The sequence below is a fragment of the Pundamilia nyererei genome, unplaced genomic scaffold (assembly GCF_000239375.1).
Source record: "Pundamilia nyererei isolate P.nyererei 1_Seehausen unplaced genomic scaffold, PunNye1.0 scaffold00118, whole genome shotgun sequence".
Taxonomy (NCBI): domain Eukaryota; kingdom Metazoa; phylum Chordata; class Actinopteri; order Cichliformes; family Cichlidae; genus Pundamilia; species Pundamilia nyererei.
The window spans coordinates 258,536-280,733 of NW_005187519.1; the positions used below are offsets into that span (position 1 = coordinate 258,536).

Here is a 22,198-nt window from a genome sequence, read left to right on the forward strand (position 1 = left end):
AGGTACCTACCCTACTACCTAAGAAGGTATTTAAAAAAAAAAAAAAAGGAAAATTGTTTAAATTGTATTAAAAAACAAAAAAAACCCAAGCCAAACTATCACAACCTTTATTTATATTTTATAGAAAATCTTTAATTTATTAATTGATGTACAGATAAACAGTCCAAACTATGAATTTCTTATAACATGTCTCCATCTGGTGGCTGAAGGAGCTCCCTGCAGCAGGTGCATCATGAAAACCATGTGAGAAAGCATAGCACTTGGCACCAAGAGCTTAAAGAAGACAGAGTGGCATCGCCTCTGGAGAGAAAATAAAGCAGTTTCACTGATGTCAGAAATCAGTTTGAATGTTTCATATCCAAGCTCAGGTGGAACTGATCCGCCCCCTCAGCGCTTCTTCCAGGTGAATTTCCGTCGTGCTCCCTCCTGTCCAGGCTTCTTCCTCTCCCTCACTCTTGGGTCGGGGGTCAGCAGACCAGCTGTGGAAAAAAAAATGAAAAGAACGAAATATAACTGAACACAGGCGCAGATGAGTAAATTTTTATGTATCTATTAGTTCATTAGTACATGCATGTCATAACTAGGGATGGGTACCGGTTCTGACATAAACGGTAGTAACCAGACCGAAAAGCAGCGCACATTTCGGTGCTTTATTTCGGTGCTTTTTTTTCCTGAGCTGTGATACACTTTAGATTCTAGCCAATCATTTTACGTTTCCGAGGATAGTAGGCGGGGCCAGGTACGTACGTTCTGTTAGAGCAGAGCTACAGATTAAAAATGTCCAAGGCGAAGCGGTCAAAAGTCTGGCTGTACTTCATAGCAAAAGATGCAAACTCAGCAGCCTGCAAACAAGTGCTTTAAGCTGATACTGTGATACTGTCAAAGGAGGTAACACCTCGAATCCGATGAAACACCTGGCGACGCATAGCGTTTTTTTTTAAAAGCCCAGAAATGCGCCGTATTTGATAGCTTGCTGCGAGACCTCACACCCAGCGCATCTACTGCGGGTGGGTTGCCTGTTATGCAACATCCCCCAAAAACCCGAAGAGGAGAATCCTGGCCCCTAGCCCTGCCAGTGTAGCAGAAATGATGACGGATGATGATGCAGCAGCAGCCGTTCTTCTCTGCGTGAGTAGCTAATTTACGTTGAGTAGGCTAACCACGTTATTACATTAATGCATGTAAGGTGAACTAGCAAACATCATCATAGCTACATGCAGCTGTCTTCTTGTTTGATGGCAGATACTCCCTTCACCCTGGCTGAAAAGGCTAAAATGACCAAAGAAAAAGTGGAAAACAGTTAAACATGAGAGGTTTAGGACAAAGTTTGTGTTTTTTCCATTGTTTAAGCACTGCTTCCAGCCAAGAGTGATACCATATATGCCCCATAGCTGCAGAAAAGGCTAATATTGTTATCTTTTTACAAAAAACAGCTGAACATGAGAGGTTTTTGGACCAATTTTGTGTTCTCCATTCTTTAAGCACCGTTTGAGCACCGGCACCGTTTCAAAAGTACCGATTTGGCACCGGTATCGGATAAAACCTAAACGATACCCATCCCTAGTCATAACACAAGTAGTCCTTATGAGACTGGAGAGTGACATAAATATTTATGGTAGGGAAGATCACGGTAACGTTTAAGTAACAAAAAACACAGCAGCAAACAACCAGCTGTCACGGAGCTTTGTGGTCTCAGGAAAACCAGAGGTGATAAAAACTACACAATAAATTCAAGACTAAATAACTTTACTTTATTATAGTTGGCTAATAAAAAAGGTTAGCTGAGAAAAAAAAAGAAAAGAAAAAAGAAAGAAAACTCTGGAGAAAATACTGTGCTTTGTTCTGTTCTCCGTCAACATGATCCTACACTGCTTCAATAATGAGGTCCGACTCATGACTGATAGTGTTCCACTGTATGTTTTTCTATACAACTCTGATTTTACTGCACTAACAGTGTGTTTGGGATCATTGTCATGCTGAAAAATGTTATCAGATGCTTCCTTGCATGATAGATTCAAAACCTGATGGCACTTTTCTGCGTTATTGTCACAATTACTTAATGTCAGCAGATTAGACATGTGACCCTCCCGTTCCTGGTGACAACGAGCCGGCTAAACAACAACAGCTGATTATAAGCTAACATTATGCTAGTTAACGTTAGGCTCGTGCCTCCTGAAAATCCCAAGTTCCTTGTGACAAACTCTCATACAGTATGAAAATTTATTAACTAAGTGTCTGAATGCAGCAATTCAGTGAAACTTTATTCTCAGTGAAACTAGCATCAGCTAACAGAGGCTAACAACGGCAAAATACAGCTGTACTTGGTAACAGGAAATTTTCTAGAGTTGCTTTGCTGTCTGAGAACTCTTGCTACAGATGAACGGTGACTTGAGTGACTCGGGGTAACCATCTCTGTTTTTTATTGCTAAGTGTTGATATTATTCAAATATGTTCATTTACAGTTTACAAAATGTGTTTGTTTGTTTTCCCTTTTTACACAAACAGCAGTAGAAACATGCCGACCGGGTGTGGCCTTTATGGGGTACAGTCTAAATTTAATATTGTTGATCTCTCCTTGCTGACTAAAACATGGCAGCTGCCATAGCTAAGGCGGTGCACTTAATTGGGAGGGGTAAAGCCTAGGTTATCCTCAGTTATGCAAACAGACTGCTGCAGACCCGACGGCCAAGCAGTCATTCCTGTTATGCTGCTTTAAAGTCAGTGTGTAATGTAAATTCTCTATGGAGAAGTCTACACGGTAACAAAAACCAAACAGGACCTTTGCACTAACCATCCGACGACAAACTTTACGTGACTGGGACCCAAGTAGACCCCCAGACTTCCCGAATCCATGCTTAGGAAAACAGAACCCAGTAAAGGTAATATGTAATCTACTGACAGAGATTTTAGACCCTCTACCTTAAAGAACATGCTTTTCAGATACGGTTTATTTAGGCTTTACATGTCTTGTCCAGTTCTTATGATATATTTTAAGGACACACTGCAAACCACGCTTAGATATGTCCATCCAACCAAAGATTTTTAAAACCAGCTGCACAAGCTGGTGAATGAGCACTCTTTTACTCCCAAGTTGTAAAAGTATATCAGTGGTAGTAGTTTTCAGACAGGATGCTGCTGTAGGAGATACAAACAAAACAAAACAAAGCAAAACTACCCACCTTGTCTCATCGCCTCCCCATCTCCCTCAGACAGGAAGCTGAGCAGCGCACGGGAAATGGCGAGTCTCAGGGCCCCCGCCTGGCTCGACCTGCCGCCACCGCTCACCTTACACTCCAAGTTGAAGCGGCCCAGCACGCCCATGAACTGCAACGGGAACATCAGCTGCTCTCTGAGAGGTATTTTTAAAAAAAAAAAAAAAAAAAAAGAAGAAGAGAAAATGACCAAGAGATAATAAGGTGAAAGAATGAAATGTGGCTGAATGGGCAGACCAGGAGTGTGCACTATTTAACAGATAGCGGTATCAACGGCGGAGGCTTAGCTAATTTAATGTCTGGTTGGGTGACTTTTCAGACAAGCGTAGAGGATCCCGGCGCTGTGAAATGCCTTCTTTTACAATCTCACCACCACATATAACAGAGTAACTGCTGACTCAGCAGGAAGAGGATAAGAGTGTGTGTGTGTGTGTGTGAGAAAAAGAAAGTGTCTGTGTTCTGGATGGCGTCTTAGGCTGAATGGCCCATAGCTGCTGACAAAGTCAATTGTCACCTCTCTGCTCCAATTACAGCCCCGTCCTCACACTGCGTGACAACACCAGCTCTGGACATTCTCTCTCACACACACTCTCTCACACACACACACACACACACACACACACACACACACACACACACACACACACAATCACTCAACTGTGTAATTAACTTACTACAAGGAGATAAATAAAAAACGAGGCGATGCTGTGAAGAGTGAAAAAGCTGCTTTTTAATTTTTTTTTTTTTTTTTTGGAGAGGTAGGGGTGGAGGGTGGAGAGTAAAACCCATCGCGTCTTGCATTTTAAGGAAAACGGTATCTGTGAATGAAGCAGTGCAGAGGCTGTGAGGTGGAAAGGCTTATTTGCTCAGAGTGGAAACCTTCGTGCTGCTCTCCTCACCTGTCCTGCAGCACGGGGAAGTATTGGAGGTAGTCCTGGCCGTTGACGGTAATGTGTCCTGAGCCGCAGTCCCGCAGGATCACTGATGAGTCTGATGTCTTCCTCCGACCTGAGAATGACAATGAAACACAGTCTGATTTTTTACTTCAGACACGAGTGTCATGTTTGCAAGTTTACTACAAAGGTTACCTTTTTTAACCTTCCAAATCATCCCAGAAATGACTGGGAATGGAGGAAGTTACCTGGTCTCGCATGTAGCAAGAAAACAAAACACTTTGTTTAGGCGAGGGAGGCATGAAGCATGATAATTCAGCAGAAATTACCCTCATTGATGGGCTCAATCAGACATTAGAAGGAATTGATACCCAGGAGGTGTCAGACTGATGATTATTTGATGTAGACACTTACAGTGGTCTCTCTCCTGACCTGCTCCGTACATACTGATGATGTTTTGAACCAAACAATTCCATCAGACCCATTTTCACTGATTTCTAGTCCAATTCTTGTGTAATATGGGATGCCTCAGCCCTTTCTCCCCGTTTCCCTTCCTTAAGAATGGCAGTAGATGATGAGCTGAAGGTCCAGATGCATCTCTCAAGTTCTGTGTCAGGTCTTTGCTGGATTATTTTCTGATTCTTAATACTCATCAGCTCGACATGATACATTTCATCTACTAATAGTTTTTTAGACCAGAAACTTCTTTTGTCCTCCAATTGTTCAGTGTCCTTGATTTTTTTAAGAACACCCTGCACACCATGCTGAGATATGCCAAGTTTTTAGCTAACAGCTGTTTGAGAATCCCCTTTTTGGTGTAATGATACTATTTAATCTTAAACTGTGTTATCTTTGGAATTTTTCAGAGATTAAACAAAAGAAAAGGGTACAAATTGTGTGTTTTTGTGACAGGCTGCTAATAAAAAAAGTGCCTAAAGATACAATTTAACAACACTGGTTCATCCCTTTAGCTAGAGCTTTTTTTAATGTTTGAATGAATCTTCAGAGAGCCTGGAGAACTAATGCTTAAGAGCACTTAAAAAACACTAGTCTGGCTCTTTGGAAGCAAAATATAAAGAACTGAGGATGGGCTCAAGACCTTTGCTCAGCACAATAGAATCATGCTGGTTTGTTTTTTTTTTTGTTTTTTTTTTAATTTCCCCCAAATACTCTGAATTCCACAAAACTGTGCAATGAAATTATTTGCATTTGTTTTTAAGCCTGGCTAAATCTGCTCACACTGTCACATTATCAGAGTTTTAGCCAAGACAGAAATACCAAAAACTGAATCTCCACAGACTGCCACAGATTAACGTGTTTACGTCTTGCTACAAAAACAGTTTTGGTCTTGCTAATTTATCCATTTGTGATGGCTGTGCCTGGTCAACTGGCTCCACTATGACAAGAAAACAACAGGTGGTGAGGGTGGCCATTATTTCTATACAGAATATGCATGCTGACCTCTAGTACACATGTACAGATCCCAAAAAGCCACATTAAAAGGGACATACCAGGGTGAAATCAACCAAACGTGCCTTAAACTGAGAGGTTCCTTTTCTGTGTTAAACTGGTTTTTTGGTCGATTTTCAAAACTTCTGAGAAACACATCGCTGTTGTGAACCTACCCTCCGCGGTGCTGAAGGCCATGCCATTTTCATCCTTCTCCAGCAGTGGCACCAATTGCTTCAAGGACTGAGCCTCCAGCAGCCGACGGTATCGCTGAACGAACTCCTCCTCCGTGCTGCTGTACGGCATGACGAGCATGTGCTCCATTAGCTTGATAAAACGGTCGTACTGAAGACAAATGCACAAAAATGCAAATCAAACTCTTGGACACAAAAGAGGTGCAAAATAGGACGACAAAAAGCATAAAACCTACATCATGAGTAGAGATGGTCTCCACTAGTAACAGTTCCAGCTCCTCCTTTGTCAGCCACCGGCTTGGGCCGAGAGAGCTAATGGAAACAGGAAGAGATGTGAACTAAAAAAACAAATTGCCAAAACCGCTTTAAAGACTTTTAATTGTGGACTCTTCCTCCTCTTACATCAGCTGGGCATCCTGGGAGAAAAGTCCTTTGGCCCTCAGATGGTCTTGGTGCTTCTCGATTTTCAGGATTTTGCCGTAAAGATCCTAAAACAACAAAAGCTTTCCTCAGTCTTATAGAAAAATCTTACTGAACACAAATCAGGGTTGAAAACGGGATTTTAAGGGGAACATCTTTCTCCATTGCCCATCCTGGCCCTCCACAGTCAGATTTAAGCCCTACATCAACACTGACATGGGGCCTAAAAATCCAACCAAAGCTCTCGAGAACGAGGAAACGTTCAGCCGTATTCTAACCAGAAGAGGAGAAACAGTTTTCATTCCATTTCTATTTTACCCATTTCATAGACTGAACAACTAATGAGTGATAGAAATGGAGTGATCTGCCCAAAAGCCCTTTCTTCTGTTTAGGAAGTAACTTTCATTCCCAGGAAGTCTTTTCCCCTCCTTCAGGCAGCTGTTTTTCTTCCTTCTGTTAAAGTCTAAAGTGCCAAAAGGATTATGAAAATAACCACAGCACTTGTCTGACTCTCTTCTCTGTGGCCACAGAGGAACGGTTAAACCTTGCTGATTTGGCTGCATCCGCACAGCACCTTCTGGCAGGGCAGCGCAGGGGTGTACGAGGGTTGATTTGTGCTTTAGAAAGAAATCATTGTGACATGATCATAAAGCACTGATTCACTGCTCTTTATTTTGCTAACAGCTTTTACACCTACATCGCCCGCTGCTGATTTTTGGCACAATCTTGCTCATTTAACTCATTGAAAGCATGAAAGTCAAAGTCTGAATGTTCTGTGTACAGTTACTGATCATTTCTGCACAATAAAAGATGGATGAGGTACAGATTTCTTTGTCAACATCTTGTTTAATTAAACCTAAACGTCACAAGTGACGCCCTGAAGCGTCATCCTTCTTTTTGACTCTATGCTTATGAAATAAACCTCATGCTCTACTAAATAAGTCTTCAAACAAGAGACTGAGACCATAGCTTTATCAGTAAAGAGTTTACTGAGGCCATAATTGGAGGCTCATTTTCACATGGATTTCTACACAGTCAGACTACTTCCTGTGACCAGAGTTGCAAGTTTAAGACACCTCAGCGTCAAACTGAATCATTGTTAAGTGACTTTAGACAAGTGCCAGATGGGCTGGTCTGAGTATTTCAGAAACTGCTGATCTGTTAGGATTGTCCCACACAACCTTCTCCAGGGTTTACAAAAAAAATAGTTTGAAAAAGAGAAAATGTCCCGGTGACATCAGAGGTCAGCTGAAAATGATGGTTTCCATGTGATAGGAAGGCAACAGTAACTCAAGAAACTACTCGTTACAACCAATGTGTGCAGAAGAGCATCTCAACAGCAGCAGAAGACCACACAGGACCACGCCTGTCAGCTAACAACAGGAAACTGAGGCTATAATTCACACAGGCTCACCAAAACTGGACAATAGACGTTTTGCAGATCTGAATCAGGATTTCTTCTGCAAGTTTCAGTTGGTAGGGTCAGAATTTGGTACAAACAACATGAAAGCATGGATCCATCCTGCCTTATATCAATAGTTCAGGTTGCTGCTGGTGTAATGGTTTGGAGGATATTTTCTTTATACACCTCTCTGCATTTAATCATTAGTCATTATTAATCTCTTCCACAGTGTGTCTCTTGTCCTGTCTTACTCTCGTCACCCCTACTGGTCGCAGCAGATGGCCGCGTCTCCCCAAGCCTGGTTCTGCTGGAAGTTTCTCTTCTGTTAGGAGTTTTTCCTTCCCACAGTCGCCAGGTTCTTGCTCATATTGGGGCCATTTAATTGTTGGGTTTTTCCTCTCCAAAGAAGCTGTAACTAATGAATTGACCAGTGAGCGTAGAGTTAAAGACCCAGACGGTTCAAGACTTTAGTGTAAAAGATGATCATTTCTTTGCAGCCTTGTTGAGAAACTGAAAATAAAGAATTTCATATCAGCCTTTAGTGGAAAAAAAACCTAAAAATAATGAGAATAAAAGCAGATTACAACTAAACACTTTTAAAGGATAAAAACTCTTTTCTATTTTTCTACTAATTTTCTATTAGTTTTCTTTACAGTTTAATTTCAGTCAGTTTGTAATGTCATGATGCATTTGCTCATGTATTGTGTAGTAAAATTGACCTCGGCAACTGTGCTGCACAACTGAAGCAGAGCTGGAAGGAGCAAAAAAAATCTGGAGTTCAATACCCGACACTAGAGTTTCGCTGAGCGGCGGATCAATGCCGCGCTGGGGGTAACCTGGGGAGAATGTGTCATGGCGACGGACACAGACAGAAAGGCAGACAGACGGTAGGGTAAGATCGGGGGAAGAGAAGGAGGAGAGGGTGGGCATGCTGGTCACGTCCCCGAGGCAGTCCCCACCCCCACCCCACCTTAGCCACACAGCGCCTGGGTGAGAACTCATTTCCCCGTCAATTATTCACCAGATGTTTGTTTAATTCCTTTTTGATAGAGTGTGCCTAATCCGCTGCCACTCTGACCAGCGACAGAGGGGTACGGGAGGAGGAGAGAAAAAGAAAATCAAGCAAACATCAAGGAAAAACCAATTTTCTTTACAAAAAGAAAAAAAAATACAGTAATAGAAAAATCAGAAAAAAAGAAGGCAAGAGGAGAAGGCAGCTTGAGTTACACGTGTGCAAACACTGGCTCCTACAATGGCGAGGAATAATTTGCATGGATTGGCGGGATGAAAGGAGGCGGCGGCGGAGTAGTGGGGCAGTATCTGGATACATTTAAGTCGAGGCTGTTACAGAGACAGACAGTCAATAAAGGCTCTTCAAATGCACGTTCAGAGCTCCGGCTACGTGAGAACGAGGCATTAACTACCAGCATTTATTCGGTCTTCGTGTGGAAAAGGAAGGCGAGTTCTCGGGCCTCCCTGGAGTTGTGGCCATAAAGGGTTCAGCGGAGCAGCGAGCAGGTTAATGTGCCACGCCGGCTGAGAGGAGAGCAGCCGAGCACGAAGGCTGCTTCTTTACACGCCACTGCCCCCTCCTGGCAACGCTCCCGGGGCTTGTGAGACAGCAAGACGATGGGTAAAGGGCAAAGGATGGGAAGGACGGGAAAGACAGACATGTCTGACATACCTATTTAAACCCACAGCAGGGGGTGCAGATTACAGCTGCAGGGCAAAACGATGTGTGTGTGTGGGGACAAATATTCACATATCATCCCCCTCTTCTCTCTCTCCTTCTCTGTGTTGCAGATACAATCAGACAGAAGAACAAGCGTGAACGGTGTGCCTGCTCATCTGCCCCACTCATCCTCCTCTTCATCGCCCAGCCCCGCTTCCCTCCAAATCCCCGAGGAGGAGGTCTTCCCCGTAGCGGGACAAAGCCTGACAACCAGACACCTTTGATGGGACTCGAATCCTGGACATAAAAAAATAAAACTACACCGTTTATTCCAATCAAAAGGGTTTTAAAATTCTGTTGTGTTTGTATCTTTGTCTCAAACGGCTGTTTTGCTATTACACAGGCCAAACACATCATTTGATCTATTTTTAATACAAATGATCTCGGCACTGCAGGACAAAAATGCCCTGAAATTATTTTTCTTAGTGGAGTCTGGATATACTGCTGATGTGCGTTTACTTTCTGTTGTAGTAGTTTTTAAATTTTCCCTCTTTTGTGGTCTCAACACCAGTGTACGGTTCATCTTCACTTTAAGAGGCTTGAAATGTTTGTATATTTCGTTTCTGGAGTCACCGTGTTCACATGATTTTCAGAAAACTTGACCTCTGACCTTGACTTCAAATTTAAATATTGGTCTGACTATTGGTGACCACTGATATTCGAACTCTCTGAGATTTGCAGTAGATGAACCTAAGACAGGAAGACAGGTCCTGTTTGGTATGTTTAGTAAGCACCCAGAGAGCAGGTCTGGGTGCTTAGGCTAAGCCGATCCCAAAGCCACCCTCAAACATCACATGTACACAGACACAGACAGAAGAGGATGAGGGGAATGAGAATCAGTATGTATGTAAGTGCTAATTGGTGCCCCCTGAAAGCCTGAACTGAGCAGTTTCTGTCATATTTCAGGCCTGCTCAAAGAACAAAATGCCCGGGTGCATCAGAAGTTAGTGAGGGTGGTGTCTGCTTACGGAGTACGGAGCTACCCTTGGAAAAACTCAACCTATTCTAATGGTGTGAAAACCAAATCTTTATTGAGATATAATGAGGTGTCAAAACTCCTCATTAAGGGTGCAGGGAGGTCACCAAATGTTGTGTTTACGGGGGAAAGAGTTACGATTAAGGATCTGAAAGCCAGCACTGGGGTGCCAAGATTGGAGCCTCGACTGCCTTCTGTTTACACGGACAGACTGACTGAACAACACAATGTTAAAGGTCAGTGAGCCAGCCTGTGACTGTGTATGTGCTTATTTAAAGAAAAGTTGCTAAAATGATATAAAAAGTTGCAAAACCCAGTGACAAATTTGTTAAGTTTGCAACAACGAGGCAAACTAACGCACAATGTCAAGTTGAAGAGGTGAGATGATAAACATCTCCACATGAAGAAAATAGAGTCTGTAATTAGCTTAAACAATAAACCTCTGCAGGTGGGCTTGTGTCTGATTATATAACTGCGACATCAGGTAAGGAAATCACCCCAGACTTGAATTAAAGATAATGGCTGTCTGTGCTGTGATTTCAGCTGTATTTAAATGTAAAATAATCACCGAGGGGGAAAGTTAGATGCAACAAAAGCTCTAGTACTTTTATTCTGTCACACGGTGCACAGCCTCGGTATGAGCGCTATGAGAGCAACAGAAGCAGGAATGTCCGTGTTCTTAGCAAGTCCCAGTCCTGATAACTAAGACTGGAGGAAAATGACATGTGATGCTCACTGCTTAGATTAAAAGCTGAAGATGTACAAAACTATTATCGAAATGCCAATATTGACCAATGAATACCTACACAACAGACGGATATTCAGGTACAACACCCACCCCCAAAAAAAACCAAAAACAAAGCAAAAAACAACCAAACCCAAAACTGTCACAGTGTTGTGAATTCCTTTGTGCTAAAAGTCTTCACAAGTCTTCAAGAGCCCTAACAAAAATAAAATCCTCCATTAGTTTTGTTTGCTGAGATTTGGGGGCTGGGTGATTAGGTATTCCACAGGGATCCATTCTTGGACCTCTTTTATTTATTCTTTACACAATATTATCTCTGTCATACGCAATTTTTTATGCAGAAGACGCGCTGGTTTCAGTTCCACACAAAAGAAAAACTAACCAATCAAGTCATAAATAACAGTTTGCGAATAACATGACGTGGCATCTGGTGTAGTGTAACAGCTTTACTTCCTTGGTGGAAGAAGTTGTCTGATGGCAGCTGAAGCAGGGAAATAAATATAATATATATACTATAAATACTTAAGTTCATAGCGTTTTCCAACAACTACATCAGCTGACAAGAACTGCATTTAAATGTGAGCTATGAAACTACATCTCTTAGTGACATGCAGCCTATATTACAAAAACAACCTTTTGCTGCAGTTTGAAAACCAGCTGAAAAAATTACATTCATGCAGGGCTATAAAAAATATCTTCAGCTACAAGAAGAACAGGAAGTCGTGCAGCAGATTGTGGGTTAGTCCTGACCTCAGACTGTAAGTACAGAAACAGACTCAAGGATATGCCATAAAAACATAAATAAAAACTACTGTTGGTACTATGTTTTGTAAATTCATGGTACACAGATAAACCTTCGGTATGACAGATGAAAGATGACCTCAAAAGGTTCAACATGAATCCAAACAGGTGAAAATAAGCCTCCATCTCTGCAGCAGGTTCCCCCCTGAGATTCGCATGTTAAGCTGGACTACCTCTGACCTCCTGCTCGCCTCACCTCCCTCTATTCTCCCACCTCTTCCCTCACACCGCTGCGTGGAAAAGAGGATCTGACTTCGCTGCTCCTCCAGGGAACGGCACCGTCTTCTTTCAACTCACTCTGTCTGAATAGGATATGACCCGAGGGTGCGGGGAGCAGGTGAGGAAGAGCTGGGGATTTGAGGGGGATGAAGGTTTAACTGACAGCGCTGCTCGCTGCTCCAGCTGTACTGCCGTACTCACATGCATGAGGGAGTAGTAGGACTGCTTGCCAGTGTAAAACAGGAAGTGAAAGGGCCGCCCGTCTGCTCCCCACTGGACAGCTTTATGGAGAGGAAAGTGAATCAGCTCTGGAAACCCTCAGTTAAAAAAAATGAATAAAAAATGCATTCAGGAGCAGATTTACATACCTCTTTGCTTGGGAAAGATTTCATCAGGATGCTGGAAATAAAAACAGATTTGTTTCAGTAAAAAAAAAAACCCAAATAAATAAAATCAAACAACTGGTGATGTGTAGAGCTTTAAAAGCCACCACTCCTGAGCTCTACTCAGGAACCATCTTTTGCTTCTGTTTACCCCTCAAACTCACTGATGTACCAGACAAGTACCTGTGCTTGTGATGTTTATATTTATACTGGTGACCACAGTGAACGAGACAATTTACCAACCTACCTGAGGTCAAACTGAAAAGATCAAGGACATTTCATCATAAAAGCACCAGAACTGATGCGTTCCATCAAACTGCTGCTTGTGTTTCCACTGTAGACCCACCAACATTAGAGAAATGACTCAGCACTAAGCTTCTTTGTTTGTTTTTTACATCCCTTTCAATCTTTAAAAAAAGGACAAAAACAAAAAAAAACAAACAGGTAAATTGAACAGACCATCTCTAAACTAAATTTGTTTCATTTGTTCTTTTCTATTTTAATATTTCAACTACCTATTTCCTTTAAGAAAAGGGCAAAAAAAAATAATTGGGACAATATGAAACAACAGTGCTGGCGTCTACAAAAACTGGTTTTGAAGAAAGTGGAGCCCTGTCCCAGTTCAGATTTTATTTTTGTTTTTCTTTTTATTGTGCCCACCATGGAACGTGTCCTCCTGAGAAGTTCTTGTCCAAGATCATAGATGGTAAAGAAAATCAGACGCATCTGTGTCCACTGGTTGATCATCTACATCGTCGTCCTCCACAGAAACTGGCTCATCCATATTAATGTTTTGTGTCCAGATATGATGAACCACAGCTTGGCTTATTGTAAATCTGCTTATTTTTGCATGCTACAAACTGGAGATGTGTACTGTGAAAGCTAGCGACTAAACCGAGTTGGTCTGCACATGCCTTACATGTCTGTACCTTTTCATGTGGACGTTTAGATTGGAGCAGTGGGGATAAGGGGGCTGTTTGTTCAGGGAAGGAGACAAACAGGTAAAGAGGGAAACCCCTAACTTCTCTCTGACAGTGTTAGTGACCTCACAGTGTGTTTATGATTTCAGTTTTGGCACTGATTGTTTTATAGTCTCATATTATAAATGGGTTGAAACCGACCCAAACAACACAAAGATGAGAATTTTCACCAGAGCATTTTATCATTTTGTAAAATTCAATTTTTGTCTTTTGTTTTGTTTAAACAGAGATTCCTGACAATGTGAAAAAGCCTTGAAGCAATAGCCTAATTTAAAAGGTGTTGCCACGACAGGTTAATGGAAGTAAATTAAACCGTGCAGTCTTACCTTCATGAGCGGCCGAGCTGTCTTCTCAAACAGGCCGGAGGGAAAAAGGTACGTGATGCTTCTCTGTGGGCGAAAGACAGAGAAACAAACAAACAAATACATAAATAAATAAATAAATAAAAGGAGATGGCAGTTTGAGAGATGATGGCACATTATGACAACGCTGACATGTCCACACAACAGAGGTCACACCAACAAAGTGACAGAGTAAGAGGCGCAAGCTGCTTGCGGGTTCAAGGAAAGGCGAGCAAGGTGTGTGTGTGTGTGTGTGTGTGTGTGTGTGTGTGTGTAGTTAGAGGAGAAAACAAGCATGAAAAGGCACAAGTTTAGGCTTTGTTGACAGCGAACAGAGGACACTGTGGATGTCTAACAGTTCACTCCGAGTTCATCCTCTGCTGTGTGTGTTATTAGCAGGGCTACAGATGGCATTGGAAATGTGTGTGTGAGGGAAGAAAGGCCCCTCATCAAGACAGCCTGCTCATCTCTCTCCCTCTTCATCCCACCATCTCTGCACTCTTCCTCCTGTCCTGCTCTCTCTGTCGGTTCAATTAGCGAGGCAGCAGGTGCTGCGGGGAGAGAGCAGGTTGCTGCCTTTAAGGTTGTCAAAACGACGGAAAAGTAGGAAGAAAAAAGGGGGCCGGTCGAGGGAAATGTCTGCGCTAAAGCTGTGAGAGGCAGGAAGAGGAAGACAAGTGAGGAGAAGTTAAAGGGTAGGAAAAAAATAAAAGGAGGAGGAAAAGGGAAAGACGAGGAACAGATGAAGACGCACCTGTGCGTCCCCAGAGAGTTGACAGAGATGTGGAAGAGCTCCCCGAGGGGGGAAAGACGGAGTGACAGAGGGGAAAAGACGACTTAGCAGAGCCACAGCGCACAAAGATTTTTTTTTTTTTACTTCATGGTGAAATAGGAAGCTGCAACAGGACAGACAGTAGTGGAGGAAAAGATCAAAGACGAAGATGAACAGAGTTATTTTAAACCTACAAAACCACGAGTGAAGATTCAAAACTTCACAAATTCACTGCACGATTCAATATCTGTGAGATTTTTTAACATTTTGTAATATTTCGAGTATTGCAATAATATATATCGTATTTCACGACCATAAGGCGGACTGTCAATGAACGGTCTGTTTTCATTCACAATGCGCACCGGATTATAAGGCGCATTAAGTGAAACAAAACAGTCAGATAAGTCACACTTTAGTCAACCTTTTCTTCTTGCTTCCTCCACCTCTGTGCCATTGATTCACCAATGCTGAATTCTCTCACAGCTGCTCTATTCCCATGTTGTTGCAGTATATTAATGACTAACCTCATATTGTGGATGGATTATCTCAGTTGTTCTCCTGACTGAAGTTTGGTCTGTTTACAGCATCCTGCCATGCGATTGCATTTGGTGAGGTCTCCCGCTGACTTTTATTGAGTGGAAAAAGGTTAGCATTCGTCCTCCAGCTTGACTGTGTTTATGTTATGCTAACGTAGCTGTGTCGCTAGCGATGGCGTAGCACATCATTATATACCAGCTAGCCCAACTTCAGCAACCCTAAAAAAGTCACTGCTGTTCAGTTTTCTGTCTTCATTTATGTTGGAAGTGATGGCAGAGCTGTAAGTTTGAATTCTTTCAGATATCTCTCAGTCAGAACATGCTATATCATGTTTAGGTAGAAGCTAGCGAGCTAACTTCCTGCTAACTTCTAACTCTGTTGAATTTCATAAATTCTGTTTTCATGGATGTTAAACTTAATTGTTACACCTGGTAAAGCAGCAACGGGACCTGAAGAGGACGGTTTTTTGACCCAGATTACTCTGCCAGGCTCCTGACTACAATAGCCATAATGCTCCAACAATCCATCAAGCAGTGCGGCTTCATAGCTTACCAAAGTCGTACTAAAACATTTCTGACTGATTTTTGAGCGCTGTGTACCACATAAAATCAGTTCGAGGTCAGCAAGCACAACCAGAATTCATACTTAAGGCGCACCGGATTATAAAGGGCACTGTCGATTTTGAGAAAATTAAAGGATTTTAAGTGCGCCTTATAGTGCGGAAAGTAAGGTACTGCAAATAATGTTCTCAAAGTTAGACTTTGCCAGTATCTGTTTATCCAATAAGATAAAGTTGTCTCACTTCAGTTATTGAGATTGTCAAACAATTCAACACTTGCTGAAACCTGCCGTAAAAGTTGCCATAACAGCCGACTTGACAACTGAATGGAGTCAAGTTGTCCGTTACATGAAACCAGTTTCTAATAATACAGCAATTAATTGTGATAAAAAATACAAAGACAGAAATTCATATTTAACTATTATATTTGCACTCAGCAGCCTTCCAGTTCTGGGAGGGTCCTGTGCTGGATTCCCCCCCAATGCAGCCAGTTTAATATAGGTTTACTCGACTAACACTATCACAGCTGCATGAGATGCCACAAATGTACTCAAATGTATAATTTTTTCAAAAATCAGTTTAGCTAAATAAGACAAATTTTTTCAAGTTCCAGCTTCTAAAGACTAAAGACCAGAGACTGTATATAAAAGATGGAATCCTACTGCCTATGGTATACCCAATTTCCCTTTATTTTTTCAAATATAGTTTGTACAGTAGCAGATAATCTCTAACTGGTACATACTTTTATTTTTGTTTTTCAGTTCTTACCGGTAACAGCTTGTAGGTACACTACTGCCGCCTTTTGGTTGTAGCAGTGTGTTACATCTTAGCAGGAACCAGTTAAAAACAAGCAAACTATGAGCTTCAAGATCATAAATAGCTGCATGGACAATTTATATATAATTTAATGACTGAATATTCAAAAATTGTGATCATCGCTAACAAGAACGCGACCAAAACTAAAGCACAAACTTCATGAATGTTTTTTTAATGGCAGTTAAGCTTTATCTGTATTCATATGTATGAGTTATAAAGTTGCTATGAAGGGAGAAGCTAGCCTAGTTGGAAATTTTAACATGATGTGGGGATTGACCCACTATCGGAAGCAGCCTCGTGGCCATTAGAGGAACTGCAGTTAGTGACACTTTTTTCAGCCTCCTTAATACCTCTAAAATCAGAAATCATCTTTTATTCGCCTTTGTTTAACCTGATAATGTTCTAAGCACTTTATAAACAGTTCCCTAAAAATGTTTCATTTATTTATGATTCATCTATTAAATATTGTCTAACTGTTTCAGTGCTCGTTTACTTGCAAGTAAATTTGGCTCAAAAAGTCACCCGAGTCCCAGAACAAAGAAAAAAAACCAAATAAATAAAAAAAATCAGAGATTTTTTTGGGCCTTTCTGGGTCTGCGCTCTGTATTAATTCCTCCTCCTGGCTGCAAACATCCTTTTGATTTTCCCCGGGTCTTTATCACCGTCACACCTGAAGAGTCTGGACTCCAAACTGGAGCGCAGGGATTTCTCAGGTGCCCCACTATGCACCTCTGCAGTCCTCCCAAATTTTCCTCTTTCCTTCCACGCATCCAAGTCCAGGCTGCTGGCCGTCGCTTCGGCTTTCACAGCCTGGCGCAAACAGCTCACTTCATTATTTGTGAGGGGCACTGGGGACTGGACGAGGGACGGGTGGGAAATCGAGCTAAATGGTTAGAGCAGTGAGGGCTAATGTATTGCCAAAGAAAAGAAAAATCACAAACAAGCTTTGGGTGCATTTAAGGGCGTTGCTAATAGCAATGATGCAGTGGATTAGACAGACGCAGCCACACCTGCCTGCTGCACGTGGAGCCAAACGACGCTAATGATGCTGACAAAGAGTGGAGGCTTTAAACGCATCAAACTTCTGCCTGCAATGCCAGATAGGATGGTGTGAGGGGGAACGACATACCAAAGATGGCCTACGGTGGATTCAAAGCCACCATGCTACAGTAGGAATCTACACTGCCGCACAAACTCAGCATTTCAGAGATTTACAGCTCACTGTTCACTGCTAAAGACTCCAAAATTTATTGTTTTTAATTTACAGAAATGTTCCTAAAAAGGAAATTCAAACAAACAGGAGTCAACCACAGTTTGTTTGGGACTTTTTTTAGTGGTGTATTAATCCACATTTAGTGGCTTTCTGAGCATTTGACTGAGATGTGATATAAATATGTCATCTGCTCAGTGGATCTGGAGGTTTTAATGTCTAGAGAGGTGGGAAAAAATAAACAGACTCCACAATTTAATATAGTGAACGTCAGCAAATGCCATACGTACAGTCCCTTAAACTCAATCGCTTCATTAGCTGGGATCACATATCCAAATGGGATTAGACACTTTTTAGTGAAAGAAAACGTCAGATGGACGGTAAGCAAAGATCTGGGTCTAAGACTGCAGTTTTGCCCAAAACGAGATGGCATTACGCTCATTTAAAACTGGGTGTAAAAAGGTTAAAAGACTGGCTGTTGAAGATGGCAGCAGGAAACACAGAGCACGAGGAGACATCAGCAGGTGTGTAGTTCAGCAGTAAGTGTGGCTGCAGGGTGGTTGTTGTAATCTTAGATGTGAGGATTAGCCTTTTGTCTAGGGTAGGGCTGCCACGATTAGTCGACTAGTCACGACTACGTTGACTATCAAAATCGGAGACAACTAATTTAATAGTCGACGCGTCGTTTGAAGTAGGGCTGGGCTATATCATACCATTCACGGTAATACTGGTGTAATTTTGGGCAACGATAGGAAAATGACATATTGCGATAGAATATGGGTAAAACGTGCATGCGCAGTGCCTTTGTTTACATACACACATGGCGGCGATGCAGAATGAAAAGAGCGAAAGTGGATCGTTGAATGAAACGGATGAACCAGAATTGGTTTGTAAAAATGCTGCAACTTCAGTGGTGTGGAACTGGTTTAGCTTTCGTCCGTCAGATACACAACAAAGCACTATTTTTGATAGCGCATGCTAGCGGGCCGTCGTTATTACCGTGTTGTTTGGAAACTACGGCACACTTAAAATCAATCCTTTGATTTTTCTGAAAATCGACAGTGCCCCTTATAATCCCGTGTGCCTTATGTATGAATTCTGGTTGTGTTTACTGACCTCGAAACGATTTTATGTGGTACACGGCGCTCGAAAATCTGTCAAATGTTTCAGTACGACTTTGCTAAGCTACAAAACCGCACCGCTTGATGGATTGTCGGAGCATTACGGCTATCGTAGGCAGGCGCCTAATATTACCGTATTGTGTGTGTATAACCTCTTTTTAAATTTTGTGGATATTAAACATGGTTATGCTGAGGATATGTCGGCCAGTTTCCACTGGAAATGCCTTTTGGTTAAACTGTCAGCAAGGAATTTGCAGTGTTACATTTTTATATAACTTTAATGCACATAAAAAAAACAGCTGCCTGTTTAAGTGAAAATACATTGATGGGGTTTTTTTGCACTAATGAAGTTGTGGAGTTGTGAAGTATTTTGTCTAGTGTCAATTATATCGTCAGTTATATCGTTATCGCAAATTTTCAAATGTATATCGTGATAAATATTTTTGGTCATATTGCCCTGCTCTAGTTTGAAGCTTTGTAAGAAAGATGCAGGAATAAGTAGTAGGATTTAAGAGTGTAATAACGGACTGAAACAGAAGATGGCAGCACGGCATGTACAAGGATGCCAGCTGCCGTTAAACCCCAAAGAAGAAGAAGCAGTGTCCGGTATTGTAACTGTGTCCAAATTCAGGGCCGCATCCTCCTGAGGCCGCATTTGTAGGCCGATTACGTCCAAATTCGAAGACTCCTCCAAATGCAGCCGAAAAATGCGCCCTCCTTTTCCTCAGATTTGAAGGATGGGTCGAGTGTATCCTTCGTGGCCCAGCTATCCCAGAATTCATAGCGCGGCCCTGCTCAGTTTCCAACAATGGCGGCAGCTAGCTAGTTTTAATATTACTCTTATTATTCTTTCTGGGTCACAAAATAAACGTTTAATATATTTTCAGGCGAGAATGTAGCTGTGCAAACCTCAAATATCTGCTCAGTTTATTAACACACCACATATTTTCAAAAGCGCTCTGACGTTTTCAGAGACGTCTGTTACCCACTAGCTCGATAGCTAGCCGGGGTTCAAGGCTCACTAGATCTGCGAAAAACACCGGACTCCCAGCAAATCGTTTTCAAACCCACCGCCGTCTTTCACTACTCGGGTTAAACATGATATATAAGTCACTTAGATAACTTAAAAATGTTATTGTTTGGCCTTTTTCAGTTTTTTGTTTTGTTCCTGAGTAAATCGGTTTGGCTGAGATTAAAGTTATAGTTTTTACACAGCTGAATAAACGTCAAGCAGATCATCAGAAGTGTGAGATGCTTGAGAATATACTCCGGTGTCCTGTTATATTTTAGATAGCAAGGAGCAGACGGCTGAGTTTATTAAACTCCACCGAAACAATCTGCAAATTTCTATAAAAGCTTAATAAACTATCATCTGCTCTTTATTTTTAGTTAGCACATACCTTAAACACTTAAAGCTGTGAGCTAATGATAATTATATAAGAGCAGACACATGCTGATGCAATAAGCTGTACGTTTTACGTCCAATGGATGCAGAATCTGATTAGTCGACTAATCGCAAAAATAATCCGTGACTAGTCGACTATCAAAATAATTGTTTGTGGCAGCCCTAGTCTAGGGTCACCTGCGTTTCCCAGTAGCAGGAGAAAAGACAAGAAAGGAGAGTGCTGGGGCAGATTTCAGATACTACACAAACATCACTTTCACACTCCAAGCCAGATGAGATCACTCACTCACGCCAGCTTTCTGTTGATTTGCAGTTATATTTCTATATTTTCTTTTCGCAAGTGCCAAAATTAAGTGACCCCTGCCCAGGCCAGCTCCTGACCTACATCAATTGCACATACCTTTGCAAACACCACTGTCAAGTACTCAAGACTCACTAAAGAAGTGCTGAAAATCCCCAACTATGTCATGTACAGTTCAAAGCATAAAATGGTGCAAAAGAAATCACATGAAAACCTCGCCGTTCTCGTCTTTTTATCCTTTATTTCCCACATAAAGTATCCTGCCTACGTGTGATGCTTTAGAAGCTGCTGCCAGATTCTTTCTAATTAAAGCGAACTTACATCGATGTCCTCCTGGGTGAAGTTCTCGGGATCTTCTCCCATCATGTTGGCCAGGTGGCGCTTCCCGATTTCGTACTCCTCCACCTGCTTTTGGATGTACTCCAGGGTGAACTTCTCCGGTCCAGCGGCCGCCAGGTTCTTCCTGCACAGGGCAGAGCTCACACATACCTGCCTGCTCAGCAGCACCTGGGGACGGGGGGAAAAGAGCCATTATTGTCAGACAAATATCCAGGGCAGCTCGATAACACAGCCGAATTACAGCTAAGAGCTCAGTAAACTGACATAAAGCACCTCAACGACTGTGGCACATTCATGAAACTACAGACGTGGTGACAGGTTCTTAATTTAAATATCCGTCAGCGGAGATTTGGCTAACAAACCCTGCTAGAAGCCGCTAACTCAAGGACGAGGCTGTTTCGTCCTTTATTTAAACATATTCGCGTGCGTTAAAGGTGACATAACGCGTTATAATGTCACACGCTACGTTAATTCTACCTGTTGGCTTACCTGCGTGGCGACTGTGTTTATAGTCGAGCTGCATGTCATACATTTCCCCAGAAACGAGCCCACGGTCCGCACACAGGACGCCGCCATCTTTGCTGACAGCGGTGACGTCCGAGGCGGAAGTTGTCTACGTCAGAAACACGTGCGGTAATCCGTAAAAATAAAATAAAATAAACTCTGTCCGCTTAATAAAACAACAACAACAACGTTATTAGAAGTGTAAATTCTAAAATCAGGAGTTTGTTTTAGTTTCTTTGCAGCCCTTTTCTGTTTAAAACAATGTCCTGATTTATGTATGTAGATGAAGGTTGCTGGTGTCTTTACAGTTTACAATTTTAGAAGAATTACCCCCTGAAAATATGGCATAATATACATCCCACCAAGAATTAGATGCTGATGGTATGAGTGAGGCATAAGTAATTTTAGCAAAGGGAATAAAGTGTAGACCTCAAAACTGTGCCAAACAAATAAGAATTTTAGGTCAGTAGTTTGTATTTCAGGCACAATATCACATTTTTAACTCTGGATTTTCATGCCATACTCAGGACAGACATTCCTCCCTGCTATCAGTCCAGCTCGATGTACTCTGATGTACTCAAGGATGTTTGTTGTCTCATCCTAGACAGTGGTTCTGACACTCACTAGCCACTGGGCTCCTTCCTTCTGCTTAGAGTACAGTCTCATGTTACTGGAGCTTTTCCCCCATCCATCCATCCATCCATCCATCCATCCATCCATCCATCCATCCATCCATCCATCCATCCATCCATCCATCCATCCATCCATCTATCCATCCATCCATCCATCCATCTATCTATCTATCTATCTATCTATCTATCTATCTATCTATCTATCTATCTATCTATCTATCTATCTATCTATCTATCTATCTATCTATCTATCTA

General features: G+C 42.0%; 1 protein-coding gene across 1 annotated transcript; it reads right to left on the reverse strand.

Annotated features, from left to right (window-relative positions):
* Positions 1-100: 100 nt before the first annotated feature.
* On the reverse strand, positions 101-21,415 carry mrps9 (mitochondrial ribosomal protein S9). The gene is made up of 11 exons (XM_005742230.1): positions 21,297-21,415; positions 20,790-20,975; positions 13,733-13,795; positions 12,412-12,442; positions 12,245-12,324; positions 6,151-6,236; positions 5,985-6,060; positions 5,731-5,899; positions 4,112-4,220; positions 3,180-3,349; positions 101-479 (listed from the first exon to the last, which is right to left on the reverse strand). Exons 1-11 carry the CDS (start codon positions 21,381-21,383, stop codon positions 388-390), a joined length of 1,149 nt encoding a protein of 382 aa, XP_005742287.1. The 5' UTR covers positions 21,384-21,415; the 3' UTR covers positions 101-387.
* Between the last annotated feature and the right edge of the window lie 783 nt (positions 21,416-22,198).